This window comes from Alligator mississippiensis, chromosome 1, assembly GCF_030867095.1.
Source record: "Alligator mississippiensis isolate rAllMis1 chromosome 1, rAllMis1, whole genome shotgun sequence".
NCBI classification, from domain to species: Eukaryota; Metazoa; Chordata; order Crocodylia; family Alligatoridae; genus Alligator; species Alligator mississippiensis.
The window spans coordinates 149,096,764-149,118,937 of record NC_081824.1 but is presented as its reverse complement, the minus strand read 5'-3'; the positions used below and the strand labels follow the sequence as shown (position 1 = coordinate 149,118,937).

Sequence of the window (22,174 nt, the reverse complement as noted above, 5' to 3'; positions counted from 1 at the left end):
GGAATGATGAATCACCAGTCCAAGTAAGAAAGTAGGTTGTAACACCTAATCTAACAAAAGCCTAAACCAGACAAAACTGCTTATCTTTGTTACAAAGTCAAAAGCTTGGGCAGGTTTGTGAAACAACAAGTTATTGCCAGAGGGAAATGAACAACAGTCATTTCACATGGCTGTAACAAACTAAGAACTCACTTTTTGCCTAAATTTTGTGTTCAGCATATAGATTCATTTGCACAAGGAATGCAGGGGTGGCAGATTTCACAAAGCCCTTGGATTCTGTTCCTGGCTCTACATTTAGCTTTGCTGACATTAGGAGAACAATAACCATTCCATGCCTCAATCTATTTCATGGGAGTTTTGGGATTTGCTTTAAAGAGTTGTAATGCACACATGCTCACCAAAAAAAATTATAGAGGGCAAAGCAGCATGAGCTCAGTAAAATGCACTCACCCCTGCCTACACATACATCATAGCAGATGCTTTCATTACAGATGTAATGAAAGTTTAGGACAGAAATCCTGTTTCTTTTACTGTGTTTTTCCCCTAGACTTGTCATCCATTACAGCGAACAAAAATTATTGGAAAGTTGGCAAAAACAGTGCAAAAAATTAAACTAAAAACAAATGGGTCCCCATGTCCTCTAACAGTAAAAGAATTTGACATGAACAGAAATAGGACCCAAAAGTTCAGTAAGGGTGCCGACAGATGTGAAAAAAAAAAAAAAAAAAAAAAAGAAAACAACAGCGCTTTACCAGAAGAGGAAGTGCACTAGTTTGACCTGGCTCCCCAAAGTCTGTACAGATAACTCTGCTGAAGCATGAAGTAAGGCAACAGTTAACAGCAACATATCAAACTGGACAGATGAAGCCCAGAGTTGTGGTATAGCAATCAGCTTTCAGTACCATCTTATTTAAATCTTCATTAATGACTTAGAAGCAACTGTAAATATATGCAGTGGAAGAAGCTGGGAAAATAAATGTAGGCACTGTCTTTTTGATCTCAGTGACAATTGTCTATATTATTCTAAACCTTCCAGTGAAGCCCTCAGTACACCTATGAAATAAAGTCTTGCTAGGCTGGGCTGGCCTACACACACGTGTGAAAATTTTAGTTAAATTGGTGTAACTGAGAGCAATACTGATACTCAGAGCAATTAAACTTAGCTTATATTGGTAAGTCTCAATACTGGTGCTAGACTAGTTCTGAACTGATACAAGCATGCCCACAAAGCATTTATATTGGTTTAACTAAGATGGTTTATTTAAACTCATGAATGCTGGAGCAGAGACAAGACTTCTTAAACTTATTGTGTCGTCAAGAGCTGGGTTGTCAAGTTTTGCTTAATCTGTTTAAAAAGCTGATGAACATAGCCATGTGATGACTAGAGAAGGCAAATTATTATTGGCTTTAATTAACACTCCAACAGGCTGTAGCATTATTTCTCAAATCACAAAGTAACGCTGAAGTGATAAATTCTTTCCCATCGTTGAAAACAGCAAATAATTCACTTCTAATGTGATCCTTCATCTAGAACACTGACTAAGCAAGACAGTGCGGTTGATTTATAGGGCACCTTACAAAAAGGTCCACACAGTCCATGAATGTGGAAACAGAGTAAGTGTGTGACGTTTACTCCTGTAAACAGCAGTGTTGAGACCAACAGTGGCAGATGGTGTCTATCAGAATGATGGGAAAAAATTACAAGAGGATATCTGAATCCTGATTTTTTTTCAATTTTTAAAAGACTTACATTCATGTCCAGTCATGTCAGCATTAACCAAGTATATTTTAAAAGAATATTGTATTTACCCCAAATCAAGACAACCCTGAATTTAAGACAATCTTCCAATAATTCGATTCCATACATGGAAAACGTATACATTTGTAATCATTTTCTATGTATAGAATCTAATTATTGGAGGATCATCTTAAATTCATCCCCTCCATACCACTGCAGAGGGGAAAGAGTAGTAGGGGCAGGCGGTAGGGGGGATATCATGTGGTAGGGGTAAGAGAGTAAGGGGGACAGGTAGTGGAAGGAGCAGTAGAAGTTAGGCAGCTTGTCTCTACCTCCACTGCCTCAACCCCCTGCCATTCTCTTCTCCTGCCCCCTGCACCCACTTTTCTGCTACTACAGGGCCAGGCTGGAGCTGGAAGAGAGCCTGCTGGCTCTGGAAAAAACCATGTCTTGGAATCAAGCCAAAGAGCAAAGAGATTAGTAACAGTATATGCTGTCCTAGGACAGGAAAGAAAAAGGAATGGAAGGTTTAACCAATTAGATTGGAGAGTAAAATTCTGAAAATCACCCAAGAAAGATTTTCAAAAGTCTACTTAGGGACTTTGTATCTTTCGGGATCTAAAGTTCCTAAATAAAATTTGTAAGTCCTACTTTTAGTTAAAATGTTTTAAAAGTTTGGATTTTTCTTGGTAGAAGCAAATATATGCACCTAGAGCAGAGGTTTGTCCAACATACAGCCCACGGGTTGCCATGTGGCCCGCCAAGCCATTTTATCTGGCCGGCGGCGGTGGCAATCCCGCCACCACGGAGCATGGAGCCGCAGCAGCAGCGGAGCGCAGGGCTGCCACCACAGGGTGGCGGTGCAGAGTGCGGAGCCGCCGCCGCTGCCGCGGCAGAGCTGTGGTGGTGGCAGGGCTGCAGAGGTGGCACAGAGCTGCGGCGGCACAGAGTGTGGATCTGCCACCAAAGAGCGGCAGCAGTGCACAGAGCTGCGGTGAGGCAGGCAGGGCGGGGCCGCAGGCCCCAGCCAGCAGGGAGGGGAGGGGAGCTGCTTACCCCCGCGGGAGGGCAAGCAGCAGCCGCTGGCACTGCCGGCCCGCGCCTGCCTCATCACCTGCCTGCTTCAAGCCAGTTTCGCTGCCCTGCCCTGCCCAGCCTCACAGCAAGGCAGTGCCTGCTCCCCTGGCCAGTCTCCCCCCAGGCGCTGAGGCTCTCTGGGCCTGGTCACGAGGCCCTGAGGGGGCCGCTTCTCATGTGCTGCTGGGGATGGGAGGAAGAGCCCAGCTGGGTCTGCACCGGCCAGCAGAAGCGGCAGCAGCGGAGCTGTGTGCCACTTGGGATGGGACGAGCCTGCACCGGTCGGTTCCGAGCGGCACATGGCTCCGCTGCCGCTTCTGCTGGCCAGTGCAGACCTGGCCGGCCTCGTCCCATCCCCAGCGGCACACAGGAAGCCGACTTCGGCTGCATGCTGCTTTTCCTGGCCAGTGCCGACCTGGTTCTGCCCAGGCGGGTCCTGCAGCACGATGTCAATCCGGGAATGGCACTGGCAGGCCGGGCAGGCCCCAGGTTAACCCTGACCTGGCCCCGTAGCTTCTCAGCGCCAGGTCAACCCAGTTGTAGCCAAGTGGCTCCTGCAGCACCATGTCAACCTGGGCATGCATGCCATGTCAACCAGGACCATGTCAACCTCTGCAACTTCATTGGTGTCAAAGGTCACGTGACATCACTTCCTGATGATACCACTTCCTGTGACATCTTTGAATATGGCTCGCCGGCCCACTGGGTAATAAAAAGTTCATGATCCGGCCCCACATTCAAAAAGGTTGGACACCCCTGACGTAGAGAAACACTGAAAAACGGGCATTAAACAGGAGAAATAAAAACCAATAAGAAGTTTTTTCTTGGAGCAGGTTCTCAGAGAAGTTGGACTCTAGGGGTGTGCGAAGTGGGCCCTATTTGATTCAGATTTGGCCCGAATCAGGGAGAGTGATTCAATTAATTGATTTGGGTCACTGCCCAATTCGATTCGTCCGACTCCGCATCTGAAGATTGGATGCCGATTTGGAGAATTAGAGATTCGGACATAGACACGGCTTTAAAAGTTTTTTCTATGTACCTTCAGGTAGCAGTCGCGGCTTGTGATCGCTGCGATGCTGGGGTGGATGGAGTGCCCCACAGGAGTGCAGGGGGGCCCTCCACGTGCTCAGAGGTGAACCCAGAAGTGAACCGGAAGACACTTCCAGGTATGCCAAGGACTGTGCTGGGGGCCCCCCCCATTCCCCCCTAGCTCTGTAATCAGCCGCAGGGGGACCCTAGGTTCCCCTCCCCCCTGACCCAGGAGGCACTAGTCACCAAGCCAGAAGGGTTTTTTTGTTTTTTGTTTGTTTGGTTGTTTTTTTTTTTGGGGGGGGGGGGGCAGTATGCTTCCCATCAGACCTGGAAGTGGACCGGAAATGCTTCTGGTCCACTTCCGGGTCTGCTGCCAAGCGTGCTGGGAAGCCCCCCGCCCTTCTGTGGGACACTGCATGCGCCCCAGCATCGTAGCATTCACAAGCTGCCTACTACCTAGAGGTATGTAGAAAAAACATTTAAAGCTGTCTCTATGTCCAAATCCTGAATCTTTCCAAATCTCTCTGAATTGATTTGGAGGGTTCCAATTTGATATAGAGATTAAAGGGTGCTTTGATTCGATTCGGATTCAGAGCTTCGGCCACCGAATTGGGCCGAATCTCCTCCAAACTGAATCAGGGACTGAAGCTTTGCATAGCCCTATTGGACTCCATTAAATCTAAACATACATTACAGAAAAGAGGATGGGAGAGAGTGAAGAAAATAGTTTTAAAAGAATTCAACCTCTAAAGCAGTGGTTCCCAACCTCAGGTTGCAACCCAAATGAGGGTCACAGGGGCAATGCTGGCCGTGCCACACGCAAATGACAAGCCGCGCCACATGCCAGGAGCTCCCCCACCGCTGCACTCCACTCCCAGCAGCGGGTTGCAGTAAAAAAAGGTTGGGAACCACTGCTCTAAAGTACTGCTTCGGCATAATGCCCTTTGATGTTTAAATATATCTGACAAGACAGGAAATGAAGAGCAATTTTAGTTTTCACTTGCTCAGCCAATAAGTTTAAGAAAACAGTACTCCTAGATTTGGCAAGGGGAGAGTAGCAGTTACCTACTGACACAGAAGAGTAAATCTATGAGGAGCATTGATGGGGAAGCAGGGGAGGGAAATTATTTATCTGAGTGCAATCCCTATTTTAAGGGAACATGAGCTGATCTGACTCAGGCTCTTCAAACACCAGAAGCTGTTTCTCTCTATCTTCAGCCAAAGCCCAGCTTTTCTGGAGCCCATGCACAATGAATAAAGCCCTACCCACATTAAGCTAAAGATGTCTATTTTAAAACTTGCTGCCCAACATGGATTTTAAAGCTTATTATACCTACAACAATTGTATTTTTAATGTATTACCTGGTTAATGCAAACTCTACATTCCATTCTAGGTATGACAAGTTTTATTACCATGTGTTACAATACAGTCCATCTACACAAGGGTTTTATAATGTGTTTGCTGACATGCATTTAAAATATGTATTTATCTTAGCATGGACAGCCCTCTAAATGCAGACAAGGTCTAAGGGGTTTGGCATGAAGCCTCCCTCAGCCCCATCAGTTTTGTTGTCACTACAAGGGACACGTGTTTTCCTCTCAGCCTTCTTGAGCTTCACAGCTACTTTAAATACCTTTCTAAAGAAAAATGGTAAAATCCAAGACGGGGAATTCTGGAAGCAAGGGTGCGAGCCAAGGCTTTTTGCTGCCTACCTTTTGCTGAAGCGGGGCAAGGAAAGCTGAGAAGAACAATTAGATATCCATGCCTATTCTGTAATTCCAGTGGCCACCTACACTTGTTCAAGGGTGATGAATATGTAACCCCAAGCTGGAATGACCTTGTCCACTCAGAAATTTTAATCTAATTCATGCCCTTCAAGTCATGGTGTATACAGGGGCAATGCATAGGGGGTGCATGCAGGGGCACATACAACCCCTGAGTGTGGCAGTGTACCCCCTACAAAAAGCTACTGCCAACAATGGCGTCGGCAGGCGGTCCATGACCACCGCTGGCCGCTGCCGATGCTGCCGGCGGCACCTGCAGGTGGTTGCTGACCCCTGGTCGGCACTTGCCACTCCCTCCCGCCGCCAACAGCGCCATTGTCGTCTGTGGGAGCTCTGCGCTTACCATCGCCGCCAGCGCAGCCTTGCCCCCACAGCCGCTGGAGGCATGCATCGTTCATGGGTATATATTCTTACTCAGACCTAAGCCTCTAAAAGTCAGTTATAGTAAGAGACAGCAAGACATGAAACAAGGAACAGGAATAAATAAAACAGATGCAACTAATCTGTATATTACACTTCTTACCCAAAACCATTTTTATTTACACTTCTCTACCATGTAAAAGTTAAAGTAGGGCATCTGTTAAAGAGCACTCATCCTTTCAAGCTAAAGAAAATATTCAGGGCCAAGCAATGTAACACGCTGTCCCAAACATTAACATGTTTCTCCTCCCTCATTACATATGGTAAAATCTAATATAAAGCATAAAAACAAACATTTTTCATATAGAAAGCACACACAAAGCACCATTTACAAGCAGATGCAAGTTTAGACTAGAAAGAGCAGGAAATATCAGAGATGATTCTCTCCATTCCAAGAAGCAATGGAATGCTTTCCAGCACTTTGACAGCAGCCTTTACAGGATGATTTTGAAATAACAATGTTTGAGATGGCATAGCTCTTGTTTCTATCTGAAGACAGCTGCTAATCCCAGTGCTGCTCCCAGAGAGAGATCCTGTATCTTAATAGCCAATAAACAGGGAAATTAGAAGAATGTATAAAGAGAAACGGTGACCCATCAAAGCTGCAAGTCAGACTGCAAACCGTGTGCTTATAACTATACCATGACAGATTTAAAACAAACTAATGTAGCCCAAAAGGAATCAAATCATTTTGAGGTGATTTAGCAGATTCTTTTCGATCACCTTTTGGCAGCCAGACTGCTAGTAATGGAGCAGGGCAGGTGTTGTCCTCCTAAAAACTGAATGTACCTCCATTTTTCTTTGTTTAGAGTGACTATTGATGGACAAGTTTCTCTGTACAAACAGATATTGTTTATCTAGTTAAACTTTATGAGGATGAATGCCATTTTATATATGGTCCAAATCAGATTTGGCCTCAAATCTCTGATGGCTGAAAAAGGTTACCCTCCATTAGTGTACTCCAAGGTCTAGTATGCAATTCTCAAGTAGTAATTACAGTAACACAACCCTGGCTCATACAAATTAAGAAAAACTTATGATTTGAGAGCATCCAAATCCCTTTTCCTACCTCATCAATATATTCCAGCAGATCAAGTGCTTTCTTGAAGTCATACTCATTAGCCCTTCTGTTCTCATCACATATGTACAGCTAAAGTATGAAAGAATAAAGTACAGAATTATTTTTAGCTTGCAAACAGATGTAAATTGATATTGCAAACAACTCATCATGAGAAGACCACCCTGTATTTTCCACTTATGGTGACCTTTTCATTGAAATATGTCTCGATTCAACTGCAAGTATTTTTATAGTAAGACATATACTCCAAGGTTTAATACAGCATTCCACCTACATGACAACGGACTGTGGAAAGACTATTGAATGTAAGGCTGTGATAATATAGGTTTCAAATTTAAATACCATTTAAAGCTGTAACATTCCTAGCCTATTGTAACAAGAGTCCCACTCCACAAATAAGATAGGCTCCCACAATTATTTCAGTAAATAAACTTGCAGCAGCAATATATACATGAATACATTTTCATCTCTTGAAAACAGCTACGCTTGCTATCAAAATTCAAAAGTCAATCTTTTAAAGCGTTGAGTACTTTTTTTGCCAACTTACATGAAGTTACAATAAAGCAGACCCCAAAAAGGGTTTAAAATCAAAACAAACATCATGTTGCTTTCAGTTCCCAAGTTTTACTTCCTGGTTGTAAACAGTGACAATGGAGGTTCATCTGATAGTAGCTGGAATTTAAAGGAAAACCAGATGGCTGACAGCGTGCCAACAGTTCAGAAAGAGGTAAGTGACATTTCCTCCTCTCCCTCCCCTATAGCCTACTTTGCAGTGTGAGCAGAGAGCTCTGAACATACCATTAGTGTACTTGGCTCCTGCTTTTGTACAATTTGAACACAGAACAGTGAATCTCAGCACAGACACCAACAGGATCTTCTTTTCTTATGTCCTTGCTTGTGTCTTGTGTATACCTTGTATTTTATTCTCATGTCCTTCCTTGCTAAATACCTTGTACTTAGCAGTATTAGCAGATTCATTAGATTGCCATGTGCACTTCTGCTGTGGCCTTGAACTCTTGACGTCTGGGCTTACAGTCACTCGCCCCAGTGTTCACGCCACCAGAGCAGGGTTCCAAAAGGATCTAGCTTCTTCTGATGATAATTACAGCAATATACTGCCACCACTCATTCTTCTAATACTGCCTGCTCAAATCACAAGATTGTGGAAAAAAAACAGGCTGACAAGGCCAGGAGCTGGTAAGACAGCAAGCGGTTGCAGCTACCACTTCAAGAAAGACACAAAGGACAAATGAAAAAAACTTTAGCCCTAGCAGTGAACCCAGGGCTGGGATTTTCTATGGGTAGCAAAGACCCTCTCTGGGCAATCAATGCAGCTAGCAGCTCTCCTCTCCTTTTTTCCCTTGTAGTGTTCTTTGTCTTACAGGAATTAACAATTGTGTCACTTCTAGCCTTCAAGCTGGACTTCAATGAAGGAAAGAGAGAGGGTAAACACAAAAAGGTGCCCCAAATGCAGCACATCAGTTTTTCTGCTAGTAAGATTTCATACAATCACAGCAATGCCCAGAATCATATGTTCAACTAGGAAGATAAACCAGAGACTGAAAACAATATGCTGAAGTTTTAATTTCAATTATACACCACAGTGGAGACTTCAGTACAGACAAGCAATTCTTATTTAGAACTGGGGGCAATTACCCTTTATATGACAGAAAGGCAGGTCAGTTTTCATCTTCTCACCTACTTTTCAACCTGAAGCTAGGAAACATTAGCGGATTAGCCCATAGGTAAAGTTAAGCAGAGAAAATATGAGATACCTACATCAATGAGCTGGGGTGCAGTCAATACAGGCATGTCATTGAGGTTCAACTGCTTCTCAGCAAGCAGCTGTTCAGGCAAGGTCTCCTGATGCAATAGGAAACGCTCCTGTTCAGATATTTCTTGTGTTCAGATAAGGAAAAGAAGGTTTCATATGGTTTATTCTATCATTATTAAATATGGAATAAAAATTCTGACAAGCACAAAGTTATTCTGGTTATAAAATACCATCTAAGATAGCTTTAAATAGTGGTTTTCACTGTTACAGATGAACACAGAAGCTCTGAGATTGCAGCCCCAAAATGCTAGACAATGTACACACACACACAGTTCTGAGGAACCTACAGTCTAAAAAAAGGCAAGACAGAGTGGGAGAAGGAAGTATTATTTCCATTTTACAAATGGAGAATTGATGCAGAAAGAGGTTATGCCCATTATCAGCCAAGAAGCATGTGGCAAAGACAGGTAACGCCACCAAGATATCCCGAGTCCCTGATTCTTCACCACAAGGTCATTCTCTCCCTCTAAGGCTCATTTAAGTACATTTAAAAGGTATTCCATCACATGAGTATGGCTATCCTTTGGTCTAGTTGTTCATATACCAATGTATAACTTTAAAACTTTTGCTTCAAATTTTACGCCCCCTAAAGGTAAAGTGGCAGCCATTAAAGATTATTAAAAATTTAAAAACTCATAGCTTTGAAGTCGACTGTAAATGACAACTAAGCATATGTTATTTTTTGTTTGGGGTTGTAGAAGGGAATTTTCACTTTCCTATATAAATTAAGAAGTATTAAATGCTTCCAGACTGAGCATTTTATTTAATGTAAAGTTAAAATGACAACAGTACCAATAAACAGTGAACTACTATTCAAATAGTAACAGATAATTACTAACAAGAAATGCATAATCTATTCATAGCTCTTCTTGATTTAAGGATTAGGTGAATTCAGGGATGATAAAGTTCCCCCTAGTGGTTAAAGATTCAGAAACTACTCAAGTGAAGGAGATTTTCTTTGCTTTGACATAACCTAGCAGCAACCCCTACAGCTTTAAAAATTGGGGCATGATTATAGGATACATGTAGTACTTGGTAATGAGTCACGGAAGTTATTCTCTTTCATGCTTAAAGTATTAAACAGTGAATCAGACTGTTCTAAAACCCCAGTCCCAATGTTAAAAAATAGAGTAAAATAATAGAAATGGAATAATTAAGATCCCAAATTTACATTACAAACAGCAACACATATACAATTGTAACTGAAGAAGGAAAAGGCTTTAACTTCCAAAACTTGAGTACAAGTCTTTTTTTGTTCCTTCTGCAACTATATAATGTAGCTTGCTACGTAAAGTCCTTAACTAGTGCCTTCAGTCCAATGCACTATGACCACTTCTATAGTTATTTCCAAGCCCTCACCATTACAGAATTTGCTATCATGTGTAACGCTAATGGGATTCAAATTAAAGAAATTAATGAGCTATTTTTCCCCACTTTGCTCTTATTACCTTCTATTTTTTCTTGCAGTATATCTTCTGAAAAGTCAGATGCCAATGCAGCTAGTTTACTCAAGCCAAGAAGTGTTTTCTTCTTTGCAAAATACCGGGTCTCCATATTTGCCAAAGTCTGTAGAGTTCTGTGAGCCTGAAGTGAAGACACAGAAAACATTAAAATAACAAACTAAATCCTCATGGTTATTTATTTTTTAATTATATTTTATAGGTTATAATACTCCTATTGTAAGGCTTGGAATTACAGTTTTGCTTTGGATTGAATAAAATCACATGTCTATTCCTACATAAGGATATGTGATACCTAGCAATTTCATGTGTGCTCCAGTGCTGGTCAAAAAAGAGCATCTCATGAGCAATGATGAACCACTACTGTATCCAATAAACTACTGACTTTTTGTTTTCTAAAGCTTCATTATCAACACGTACCAAGAAGAACAATTTTAAGGAAGAGTTTGATCCCAGAGCCTGATGAAGGGACTTTGATCCTGAAAGCTTGCAGAAAAGGACAATTTTCTTGTGGTTTCCCAGTTGGTCTGATAAAAGGTATCATTTTGGAACCAAGGGTTCTAGTTTTTTTTATATCTAGACTGGGGCACTTATTACCTACAGAATGCATACTTTGTAAGGAACTGAACTATATGTACAATCCTGAGCTAATGAGTGAAATGCCTATTTATCTGGCATGCCAGATATGGCAAACAGCTAAATTAATTTTTGTAATTAATATATATTCTCAAGAGATTCACTTCTATTCTGAGTTCCCAGTTCTTTTCATCATACTTTGAAAAACAAAACCCCAGTCTCTGTGAATAGAGGATCACTTGAGAAAACAAGAGTGGCTGAAATTTAAACTGCTACCAACCTTTACCAACTTACATCTTGTATGCAAATAGACAAGATTTTCAAGTTATTCAATTTGTATGGTCACTGAAATAACATATCCTACCAAACAGGCTTCTTGCTATTTCACATTTATGCATTTGAACTGAAATTAATAGTTTTTAATAGCTGGGAAATCACTAACACCACAGGGAATTCTTCTCAGACACTGGATGGAGGAAAGTAGGTCTGTGAAATCCAAGAGAAGAGGCAGATAAAAATGAGAACAGTAGAAGCAAGGGGAGGATAATTAGGCAGCCACTATGGTGACAAGGGAAAAATTTCAGAGATCCCCACCAGAGATACCAAATGATTTATAACAGATCCCAATTTCAACACCTATATACACACTGCTTGTACTCACATTTAAAAGATAACTTGAAATTGAACCAGCTATTTGCTTTTTGTAATGTAAAAAAATGGTGAGGTTTCTTTGGTTTTATTGAAGGACTTGAGGAAATCAGAGATGCTTACTGTAAGCTCCTATCTTAACTTGCATGGTGAATTTAATAAAAAGTTCCTTGATCCAAATAATCGATCAATGATGATAAAGAGCCAAGACTGGTATTTTTTACCTTTGTGCACGTGTATACAACAAAATAGTCAAATTAAAAGTTTCCTAACAAATATATCAGTTCATTTTGTACTAGGAAATCCTACCTTTTCCAAATCCTGGCTATTGATTTCATGTAACCAGCTAAGATGTTCATGAGCTTGCAAGAAACTGGCCAGTTGTCCATGCTGAGCAACAGGCTGAGATAACAGCTTTCCTCGCTTTCCTTTTTCTAAGTACCACCGGAAAAGGAAGTCTGAAAAATTCTGAAGACGACAGGGGTATGAGCACATTTTAAAAATTGTTGTCAGTTTTCAACCACCCTGCTTTGTTTCAAAGGAGAAATGATGTAGGATTCAAAGTGGGCTAGAACACAAAATACCTGCTAAACAAAACCAAATGAAATTAAGTATTAAAATATTGATGAAAAAGCTCCTGTTCTGATAAAAATATATACAAGAGGTGTAAACTCTTCTCTTTATATTTTAAGCTATATCTTACTCATCATTTTTGCTTCAAGAGGAACATACTCAGCATAAACGTACTTGCTACAACAGTTACACTTTTGATTCTTTTAAAAGTAACTTTCATTATATAAAAACTATCTACATTTTTATGGGCAACTAAAATAAGCGCATTCATTTACCAGATCCTATTCTAATAGACTTAGTAATACCCACAAATACACAAAGGACTAAACAAGGGACAGTAGCACAGGGATGGGTGGCCATCTATAGCACAGGTGCCATGAATGGCGCAGGCAGCCTCTGTGTGGCATGTGACAGATGAAGGAGGGGAAAGGCAGCACAGCAGGAGACAGAGCAGGAAGCAGAAGCCAAGCAGCAAATCAGGCAGGGTGCACAAAAAGGAATAAAAAAGAAGAGCAACAGAGCAGGCAGGCAGCACAGAAGAGCAGCAGACTGAGCAGGGGAAGGAGATTAGACAAGCCCCTGATCATTTTGATTGCCCTACTCTGTACCTTTTCTAATTTTACTACATCCTTTTTGGGACACAGGGACCAGAACTGCATACGGTATTCAAGATGCAGTTGCACCATGGATTTATATAATGGCACGATGTTTTCCGTTTTGCTCTCAATTCCATTCTTAATAATGCCCAACATTTTATTGGCTCTTTTGGTCACTGCTGCACACTGAGTTGGCATTTTTAAGGAACTAACTACAATGACTCCAAGGTCTCTTTTCTGAGTTGTAACAGCTAGTTTAGAACCCAGCGTCATTACCTTGTAGCTGGCTAAAGCATACCTTTAAGAAAGGCACTGAGTTGTGATGTAAAGACATCAGAAAATGGAAAAACTACTACATCCCATGGTAAATTTCAGCAGTTAATCAACCCCACTATTAAAAATGTGTACCCATTTGTCTGGCTTTAGCTTCTAAGCACTGATTCTTATGTCTTTCTTTGTTAAATTAAGGAATCCTTTTGTTGGAGAGTCCCAAGACCCCCAAACTGCTTAGTGCTGAGTATATCACCATTTTCTTCCTCCAGACAGACTCATCCCAGAAGCAGTCCAACTTGAATCAGTGATATGAAGTACAGTCTCTAGTAAGTGAGCTGAGATGTACATGCCAGTGATGACACTAGTTAATGACCCCAGGTAAGAACAATGGCCACAGGTCAGGACTCAGGGCTTCCCTACTCCATTGGCTAAGACAGTGTTCTCCAAGAAATGGGTAGGAATACAGAAATTTGAATATGAATGGTATAAGACTGCACACAAATGCATGCGTCAGACTCTGGAACTTGCCTCAACTATGAGGACAGATTATAGAGGCCCCTGAGACTTCGCCACCCAGTGGTCAGTATATCCGTGTATTCTCTACTGTATATAGCAGCTATTAGTAATTTTGTCTGATTACTATCCCAATAAACAAGTGTATAGTTTGGAGGAGCCTGCTTTGGCTTGTCTTGTACTTCCTCCAGAAAAAAATAAAACCCTCGAAAGCGTATTGCTTTTGTCAACAATATTTTCTCTCTATGAATCAAATTATTTCCAATTTAATCAAGCCAGCCCCTCATCATCTTTGTGATGAGTTAAACATTCAATTCGTGAAGTTACTCGCTGAAAGGCATTTTTCTCTAACGCTCAAATTTTTGTGGTTTTCCTGAACCTTCCAGTTTTTCCAACAGCTTTTTTTTTAAAATGCTGTCACCAGAACTGGACATAGTCTGCCTGTATTGGTCTGACCAAACCTACCTTTCTGTAAGATGCCCTATAAATCTACTAAACTATAGCTTACTTAGCAAATATTTTTGAAGACAGAAGTGAATTCTTTGCTGTTTTCAATGGGGGGGAGGGGGGGGGATCTCATTTTAGTGTTACTTTGTGTTTGATAAAGAATGTTACAGTAGTTCAGTGTTACTTAAAGTCCATGATAATTTGCCTGACCTGCATTTCTGCTAAAATGCTTCTTTAGAAGTGAACTGCAAGACATTTATTTCACTTTTATGTTCATATCTGATTGACTTCCATGTTAACCATGGGCTTTTCAGTTGTGATCATCAAGAATCAACAGTTCAAGAAGGGAAAATGTTCTAAATTTAACCTATTTAATAAAATCCTGCTGGTAAGCGGCATGAAAATATTTAATCAATAACTGCAAAGCAGCATTAGATGTCCTTCATTGCTCAGGGAGAAAACTAGTATCATGTACACTTTCAGGTCTCTATTTCACCCTCTTAACCTTGTTCTCTTTGGTATGGCAGGATCCAGAATCTGCTGAGTGTAGAAGAGGTAAGGGACAGAAGGATTGGAGCAACGTATGTTAATTATCTAATGCTGAATTCAAGTACAAGGGTAGCCCTGCCTGTTTTAGGACTTCAGAATCAGTCACTAACTGCTGGAAGCATGACAACTGTAACAAGAGCCTAAAAGTAAAAAAGGAGTAAAATGGTGTGCATCTGGAGCTACTGCAAAGATCTAAAGAACAACCACCTTGTCCGAACAAATCTGCCATGCAACTGTGTAGTGTTAAACTTGATGCCAAATAATAAGTATTTTCCTCTTGCATGAAGCAGCTGTTGGTATGCATAAGCATGCTGCATGGGCAGTGAAACCAGAATATTTAGTTTGGAGGCTTGCCACAAGGGTCTAGGTGGAAGCCTTTGGCCCTCCATTACGAATTAATATCATGTACAATCACTGACCAGAAAATAGAAGATTGTGCGTTCAAAAACTTGATTTAATGATGAAATCTTAACTCAAATTGTGTATGTTACTAGGTTTTACTACACTTTGAACAGTCCACCTAACTCACTACAATTAAAAGGATTCTAGGCTAAAGCATGTTTTCCTTTGTAATATACAACCAGATTAAAGAATCACTTTTCTACCAGGCATTAAGTAAAATTCCTGAAGACAGAAGGCTTTAGAAACAACTTGCTTCATTCATGCAACAGTTAAAAAAGATGAGAATTGAGTGTGCATTATGCTGTACAGGTGTGTCAAACATTTATAGTCTTTTGGAAGTACCCAGAAGAAAGAAAATAAGACACATAAGAACACAACTGCAGGTAGTAACTCAAAGGGAATTTTAGTGATCAGTTAAAACTGGTCATATCCTGGAAACCAAAAGGAAACTGAACAGAGATATTGCCTAATAAAATAAGTTAAACTACATTTTAATATAAATGTTTCTGGTCTTCTACATATACTTTAACACTGTATTCTTAGAATAGAGAAGAGAGGACAAAACAATCTAAAATATCTATGCCTATTAACTGGATCCTGAAAAACAACCTCCATGTTTTACTAGCAATATTTTTAATGCAACTTAATATAAGACTGTCCAAATAAACTTTACCTGATCAGCAAATTGGGTCATATAACGTTGTAGTCTGGCTTGGTTATCAGTCTGCTCACACATTTGTACCAAGATATCAAAGTCACAGTATTTCTCTGCTAAAGCAGCTGCCAACTGGTACTGTCCCAGGGAAACTAGGGAACATAGGCAAGAAATAAGTTTAAAAAAAAAAATCAAACACGCTTATTTTTTTTCCTGCAAAAGGATGAGTAATGCTATAGATCATAAAAGTGACAGGCTATTCAAATTTAAAAAAACAAAAATCACATTGGTATATAAGAGAGACATCTGTCTGCTTCTAAGCAATTACTTATATGACTACAATACATCACATAATAAATTCACAAATGTTTTCAAAGAAAGTCATTCAGCTCCCTTTTAGAACCAGCGCACAATTCCTATTTGTGCCTTTGGGGGGGATGGCGGGGAGTGGGTGGGGTGTTGCCTTAATAAATACAATTCATAGTCAAGCACCATAAATGAGAAAGCTGGAGGCTAAGACATGTTAATGAGCAAAAAGTTATAAGGATTATAATAGGCATATTCAAGATCTATTAACCATACTCTTAGCTTAATTATTTCCATTTTGATTCAGTTAAAACAACAAAAATATGCAAGCGATTCAAACACCTTCAGATACTGCCAGTAAATTAAAACATTAAACTGAATATAGTTACAGAACTTGTAACTTTACCAGCTACCAAAACATATGTATTTTAGCATAAAACAAACAAGACTTATAAAACAATTTTATGTACTTAAAGCTTTTCAAAGACTTCCTTAATTTAAATTAAAAAAAAAAAATTTTAATAATAAAAGTCTTTGATTATATTTGTTTAAGCCTCAAAACATTCAGATTTATAAGATTTACCAAGTGTTGCACTTCCCTCTTATCTTTTATACAAGAGCAATTATATTAGGATTACTCAATCCAGGACACTTTGGCCACATCAAAACAAGTCTTACCTTTGATTTTAACTAAACAGATAAATAAATAAATAAAGTTTAAAAATTTTTTTTAAATCGCATACAATTAACACTGTATATTTTATATTTCTGTGGCTAGATAAACAATACACAACTATACAGACATTCAGATAAACAGATTTATACAAGGTGGCAAAGACCAACGTAGAAAGACATTTGAAAATTGTTTTCCAATCTATGCAGCCACATTCTAAGTCCACAGAATCTTGGAATTAAAAAAGACCTAAGATCATCTAGTCCAACTCACTGCCCAGATACAGGATTCCTCACCCATCTAGTCTTTTCTCAGAAACTTCCCATGAAGACTTTACAACCTGCTGGACCAGCTTGTTTCACAGTCCTACTTTCTAACACTTAGAAACATTCTGGGGGTAGGAGCTAGATCTAATCTAAATCTGCTGCATCTTAAACCCACTGGCTTTGAGTCCTGCCCAGTGCAGCAAATGAGAACAGCTGTCCTCTCCTATTCTTCTCAATAATTTTTCAAATATCTGAGAAGTGCAATCACATCCCCCTTAAACTCCTTTTCTCCAGACTACACATACCCAATTATTCATTCAGCCTATCTGTATACAACTTGTATTCCAACACCTTTATCAATTTTGTCACTCACCTCTGGAAGTGCAGAGCTCAGTACTGTACACGATACTTCAATTAAGGTCTAATTAGTACTGAGCAGAGCAGGAATGTCACCCCTGATACACTGAATACATTATTATTATTATTATCACTACTATAGCTCAAAATTGCACGCGTCTTTTTTGAGACTGCATGATATTGCTGACTCTACTCTGGTTGCACTGGTGATCCACCAATAACCCCAGAAACTTCTCAGCAGTGCTACTGCTATCTAATTATCCACCATCCTATAATATGAGCACTTGTTTTTTTCCCCCAGGTGTAGCATTTTACATTTGTCTTAATTGAATTTTATCTTGGAACTGAGTTGTGTTGACTTAGAATAAACATGCTGAATTTAGAAAGCAGGATTTTGCCTGGTACATATTCTTAGATCATTAAAGAAATGGGGAATGCATGCTGCAGTCTATTTATACTGCCAAATCCCCATTAATTGTGAAAATACAATCCAACAACAGAAATGCACATAGAAAAATAGTAAACAAAGTATAGAACTGCAGTTGCATCTTTAATGCTGTATACTAATTTTTCCTCTTTATCTAATTGTTTGTACTTAAAATTTCTCTGCATCACTTCCTAGCTGAATGGTGAAGCCTTAACATTAAAAAGAAGAGAGAGCAGCACTTACGAAGAGGAGACAAGAGTTCTGATCTTTTCTGTACATATTCCATTTCCAGACTGCTGTACCTCTCTTGATCAGCAGGTCGATCCACAGATTTAAGCTGAGAGACATAGCCATCAAGAAAGCAATCTAACAGTGCCACCAACTGTTCAGCCACAATGCTACGGAGGTTACTGTCCACCTGAGGATACACCACCTTTAGAATTATTCCATGCTGACGTATTATAGCTGTTCGTGTGCCAGCAGGACCACTAGAAGCTTGGAAGAAACAAAAAACAATACACTTTTAAAAACAGATCTCTTTTATTAAGAAACCAGAAACTTGTATAAAAAATAAAATTTTAACTTAGAAATGTTTTATTAATTTCAAGATTGAAATGCTGCTGCTGAAGAACTACATCTGTTCTTTTCTTAAATACTACTAGCATTACTAATTGTACTCCATGAAAACATCCAAAAATTAAAGTACTGGTCATCATAACGATGTGTGGGATGGCTGTACAGATGAACTGTTTAATATTAGGGACAGCTTGTGTGTATTTGGGAAAGACTATAAATTGTGAAAAAGGGACTTGTGTGCCTTTCTCTATGGTGTTCTGCTTCCATATTAGTCTGAAACTCAGAGAAAACAATAGAAGAAATTCTTGCAACTGGTAAGAGCTAAAATGGAGTGCCCTCAGCCAATGAGAAGTACTGCCCAGAGGAAAAATAAAAATAAAAAACAGATTTTGTTCTGGGAATGCACAAATACACATTTCTCCAGGTCTTGCAGAAACAGGCTGACAGGAACATAGCAAGACTTCACCTGGCTGCTATTTTTCACTCTTTTTCATTCAGTGTACTACATGACTAAACGTATGAACTCCTATAATAATGTTAAGAACTTCCAGATCCCAAACAAAACAAAGATGTAAGAGAAGTAAATGGAAGGGTATTCCTCTTTCCTAGGATCCCTGCACAGAAACAGAGGGGGCAGTGGGGAAAAGGAGGCAGAAGTATTCACTTGTTAAGAGACAGTAAGGGAGTGTCTCCCTAGAACCCTTCTTTGGAGTTAGGGAAAATAATAAATGTAGGGGTGGCACACCTTCAACTCCAGAGCCATCCATTGGGTTGGAGAAACAGCAGGAGAGTCAGGACTGGAGGATTTTCCAGACTACTCCAGGGGAGAAGCAAAGGCTGTAGGACCCTTTGGTTTACTCATTAGCTCAAGATCCTTTCAGAACTGGAAAAAAAGGAATGAAGAGTCTTTGCTCTTCCAAACACCTCTATAAAGCAGGACTGCACTGGAAGTCTAGTACAGATGGGAAAGGGGGTGCAGAAGCTGGTGTTGGAAAAAGCAAGAACTTGGTCAGGCAAGAGGGATCTGGAGGTGGAAAGTTTATTTGAAGCTGTGGTTGATGCGTGCGTCACACCAGCATGATATACATGCACACAGTGAGGGAGAATGACAGAGAAAATACAGAAGGAAAGCAAAATTATAACAAGCTACAGAAGTACTCTGGATACAAATGTCACAAACATAAAAGCTCAATGTGTCAGTGCCTGGCAAGAAAACTAATGAAATTAGTTATTTCTTTCAAGTGTTTCCACTCTTTCCCTTATACTTAATTTTTACCATTAATTATAAACCTTCCAATATAAAGAGGTTAAGAATTTAGAAGCTAAGAGTGATGGCATACATATACTGTAAAGCAAGGGGATCAAACATACAGTCTACAGACTGGGTCCAGCTCCTGGTGCTGTCTTGCTGACCCACATGCTACGCTGGACCAGCCCTGTGCTGCCTACTGGGACCGGGTCCTGAGCTATGCCACCGTAACGCTTGCTCAGGCTCGAGTTCCAGACTGTCCTGGGCAGGTGCTGCATGCCCCACACCAGGCATGCAGGTAGGGAGTCCATGGGACTGCTCTGGCCTGGGGGGCCAGATGAGTTTGATACTCCTGCTGTAAAGGAAAGCTTGTTCTGACAAGTTTCTACAGTAGTGTTCCCTCAAACAGCAAAGTACACATTCTTATCATAAAAAGTAAGGGGAAAGGGGGAAGAAGACTGTCAGTTTTACTCAGTGCCAGAGGTTCACATACTTATTTTAAGAGTAACATTTTGTGTGTCTTTGCATATAGTTACATGAAGACAACCAAATTTTACATGCAAGTTACATACAGAAAACCAAACCTTTTTCAACTAGAAGCCTGACTTATTCATACCAAAACTAGTTCTACCTCCCAAATTTTACAACTTGTTTTGTAGCCAGATTCTCAGTCTCCATTGTAAGAGGTTTAAAGAACTATTATCGGTAGTGTAGAGATCAAATCTTCCTCAACAAACTAAAGCAGCAACAAACTACTATTTATGCTAATATAACTTTGTAAGCTTGTAAGCATCTTCCAGTGTAATATTTGCGGTTAGAACTTAAAGACTTTAGAGGATAATGGTCAAGCACTTTGAAACACATGAACATTACTATTTTTGAATTCTCACCTGTCCATGGAACATATTCAGGTTCTCCTTCTGGGAGTGCTCCTGTTTTATATAAAGAGGCTCGAGAATGGCGATACTGGCTGGCAGCTTGTAGCATATCCTGTGTAATGTTAAAGGAACACACCTTAAAATCTTGTCAATTTTAGAAACTGCTTAAGTGACAAAGTAATTCTTCAAGAATTTCTCTGAGTTTTAATTTCTTCCCATCCTCACTTCTATGCGCAACCCAATCTGGAGGTGGGAAAGAACACTCAGGCCTAGCAAGGTACATAAATGTGCAAGTGCTGGAGGACTAAGCTTTCTATGCACACTTGCTATCAATAGTTTCCTTGCCATGCTACTACTTGCCCAATTCCTTTACAGTGACTCAGAAAAGTCATCACGTGCTCCCAAAATTGGACCAGCCTTTTGTACCTAAGAATCTGCTTCTATGCATCTGCTATATACCCATGCCAGTTAGAAAATGTTAAAAAAGCTTTTATCTAGCATTAAATTTCCAAGAACGGAGAAAGAAAATGATCATGTCAAACAGAGGATGATATTAAAGCCGATACTAAAACTGTCTGATAATGTCAAACAGAGGATGATATTCCCTGACCAGAGGCCCACAGAACAAGGGGAACGAAATAGCCTACATGAAACCAGCCCAGAACAAGTGAGGGATCTTCTATAACACTTGGACGTTTTCTGCTGGGCCTGATGACCTGCACCTGAGAGTCCTGAAAGAGCTCGCCAAACTTATAGCAGCACCACTGGCCAAGCTGTTTGAAGGGTTGTGGAACTCAGGAGTGGTCCCGGATGACTGGAAGAGGGCCAATGTGGTGCCCATCTTTAAGAAAGGGAAGAGGGATGACCTTGCAAACTACAGACTGGTCAGTCTGACCTCGGTCCTGGGTAGAATCTTTGAAAAGTTGGTTAAGGAGGCCATCAAAAACAATCTGGTAACGGATTGTGTGCTAAAAAGCAATCAGCACAGCTCTGTTGAAGGTAGATCATGCCTGACAAAACTCGTGTCCTTCTATGACCAGGTAACTAGCCATCTGGACAAGGGACACAAGGTTGACGTGATCTATTTAGACTTCACTAAAGCCTTTGATTTGGTCTCCCATTGGATTCTAACAAACTGGAGAGTGCTGGGCTGGACAACTGGCTTAGAAGCTGCTCCCAGAGAGCGGTGATTGATAGGATGGCCTCATCCTGGAGAGTTGTCTCCAGTAGTGTCTCCCAGGGATCAGTGCTTTGGCCCATGCTATTCAATATATTCATTAACAACTTGCATGACGGGGCGGAAAGCGCAATGATTAAGTTCACAGACGATACTAAGCTGTGTGGAAACGCGGGCACACCAGAGGATAGGGCAAAGATCCAGGATGACTTTGAAAGACGACTTATGGATGGAATGAAATCAGATGAGGTTTAACAAGAAGTGCACGGTCCTTCACCTGGGTAGGAAGAACCCCACTACGAATATACACTGGGCGGTGGGCCACTGGCTGACACAACATCTGAACAAGACCTGGGGGTCACAATCAACTGTAAGAGGAATATGAGCCAGTGTGACGAGGCTGCCAAAAGGGCAAACAAAACTCTGGCATGCATCAGCCCCTGTGTGGCCAATAGATCCAGAGAGGTACTCCTCCCTCTATTCAGCATTGGCAAGTATTCAGCTGGAGTACTGTGTCCAGTTCTGGGCACCGCACTTCAAAAAGGATGTGGATAAGCTCGAGAGTGTACAGAGAAGGGCCACCTGTTTGGTTAAGGGCATGGAGGGTAG

At 40.7% G+C, this 22,174-nt stretch overlaps 1 protein-coding gene across 2 annotated transcripts in view; it reads right to left on the bottom strand.

Moving 5' to 3' along the window:
- The window catches only part of NUP133 (nucleoporin 133), a 55,874-nt gene that overhangs the window by 3,111 nt on the left and 30,589 nt on the right, over positions 1–22,174 (bottom strand). For both annotated transcript variants that reach the window (XM_014596718.3, XM_059715375.1), the window contains exons 17-23: positions 20,401–20,500; positions 17,929–18,180; positions 15,675–15,808; positions 11,958–12,116; positions 10,413–10,548; positions 8,910–9,028; positions 7,122–7,202 (exon numbers count right to left, since the gene is read on the bottom strand). In XM_014596718.3, the coding sequence (XP_014452204.1) occupies positions 7,122–7,202; positions 8,910–9,028; positions 10,413–10,548; positions 11,958–12,116; positions 15,675–15,808; positions 17,929–18,180; positions 20,401–20,500 (981 nt within the window). The remainder of the gene's footprint in view (positions 1–7,121; positions 7,203–8,909; positions 9,029–10,412; positions 10,549–11,957; positions 12,117–15,674; positions 15,809–17,928; positions 18,181–20,400; positions 20,501–22,174) is intronic.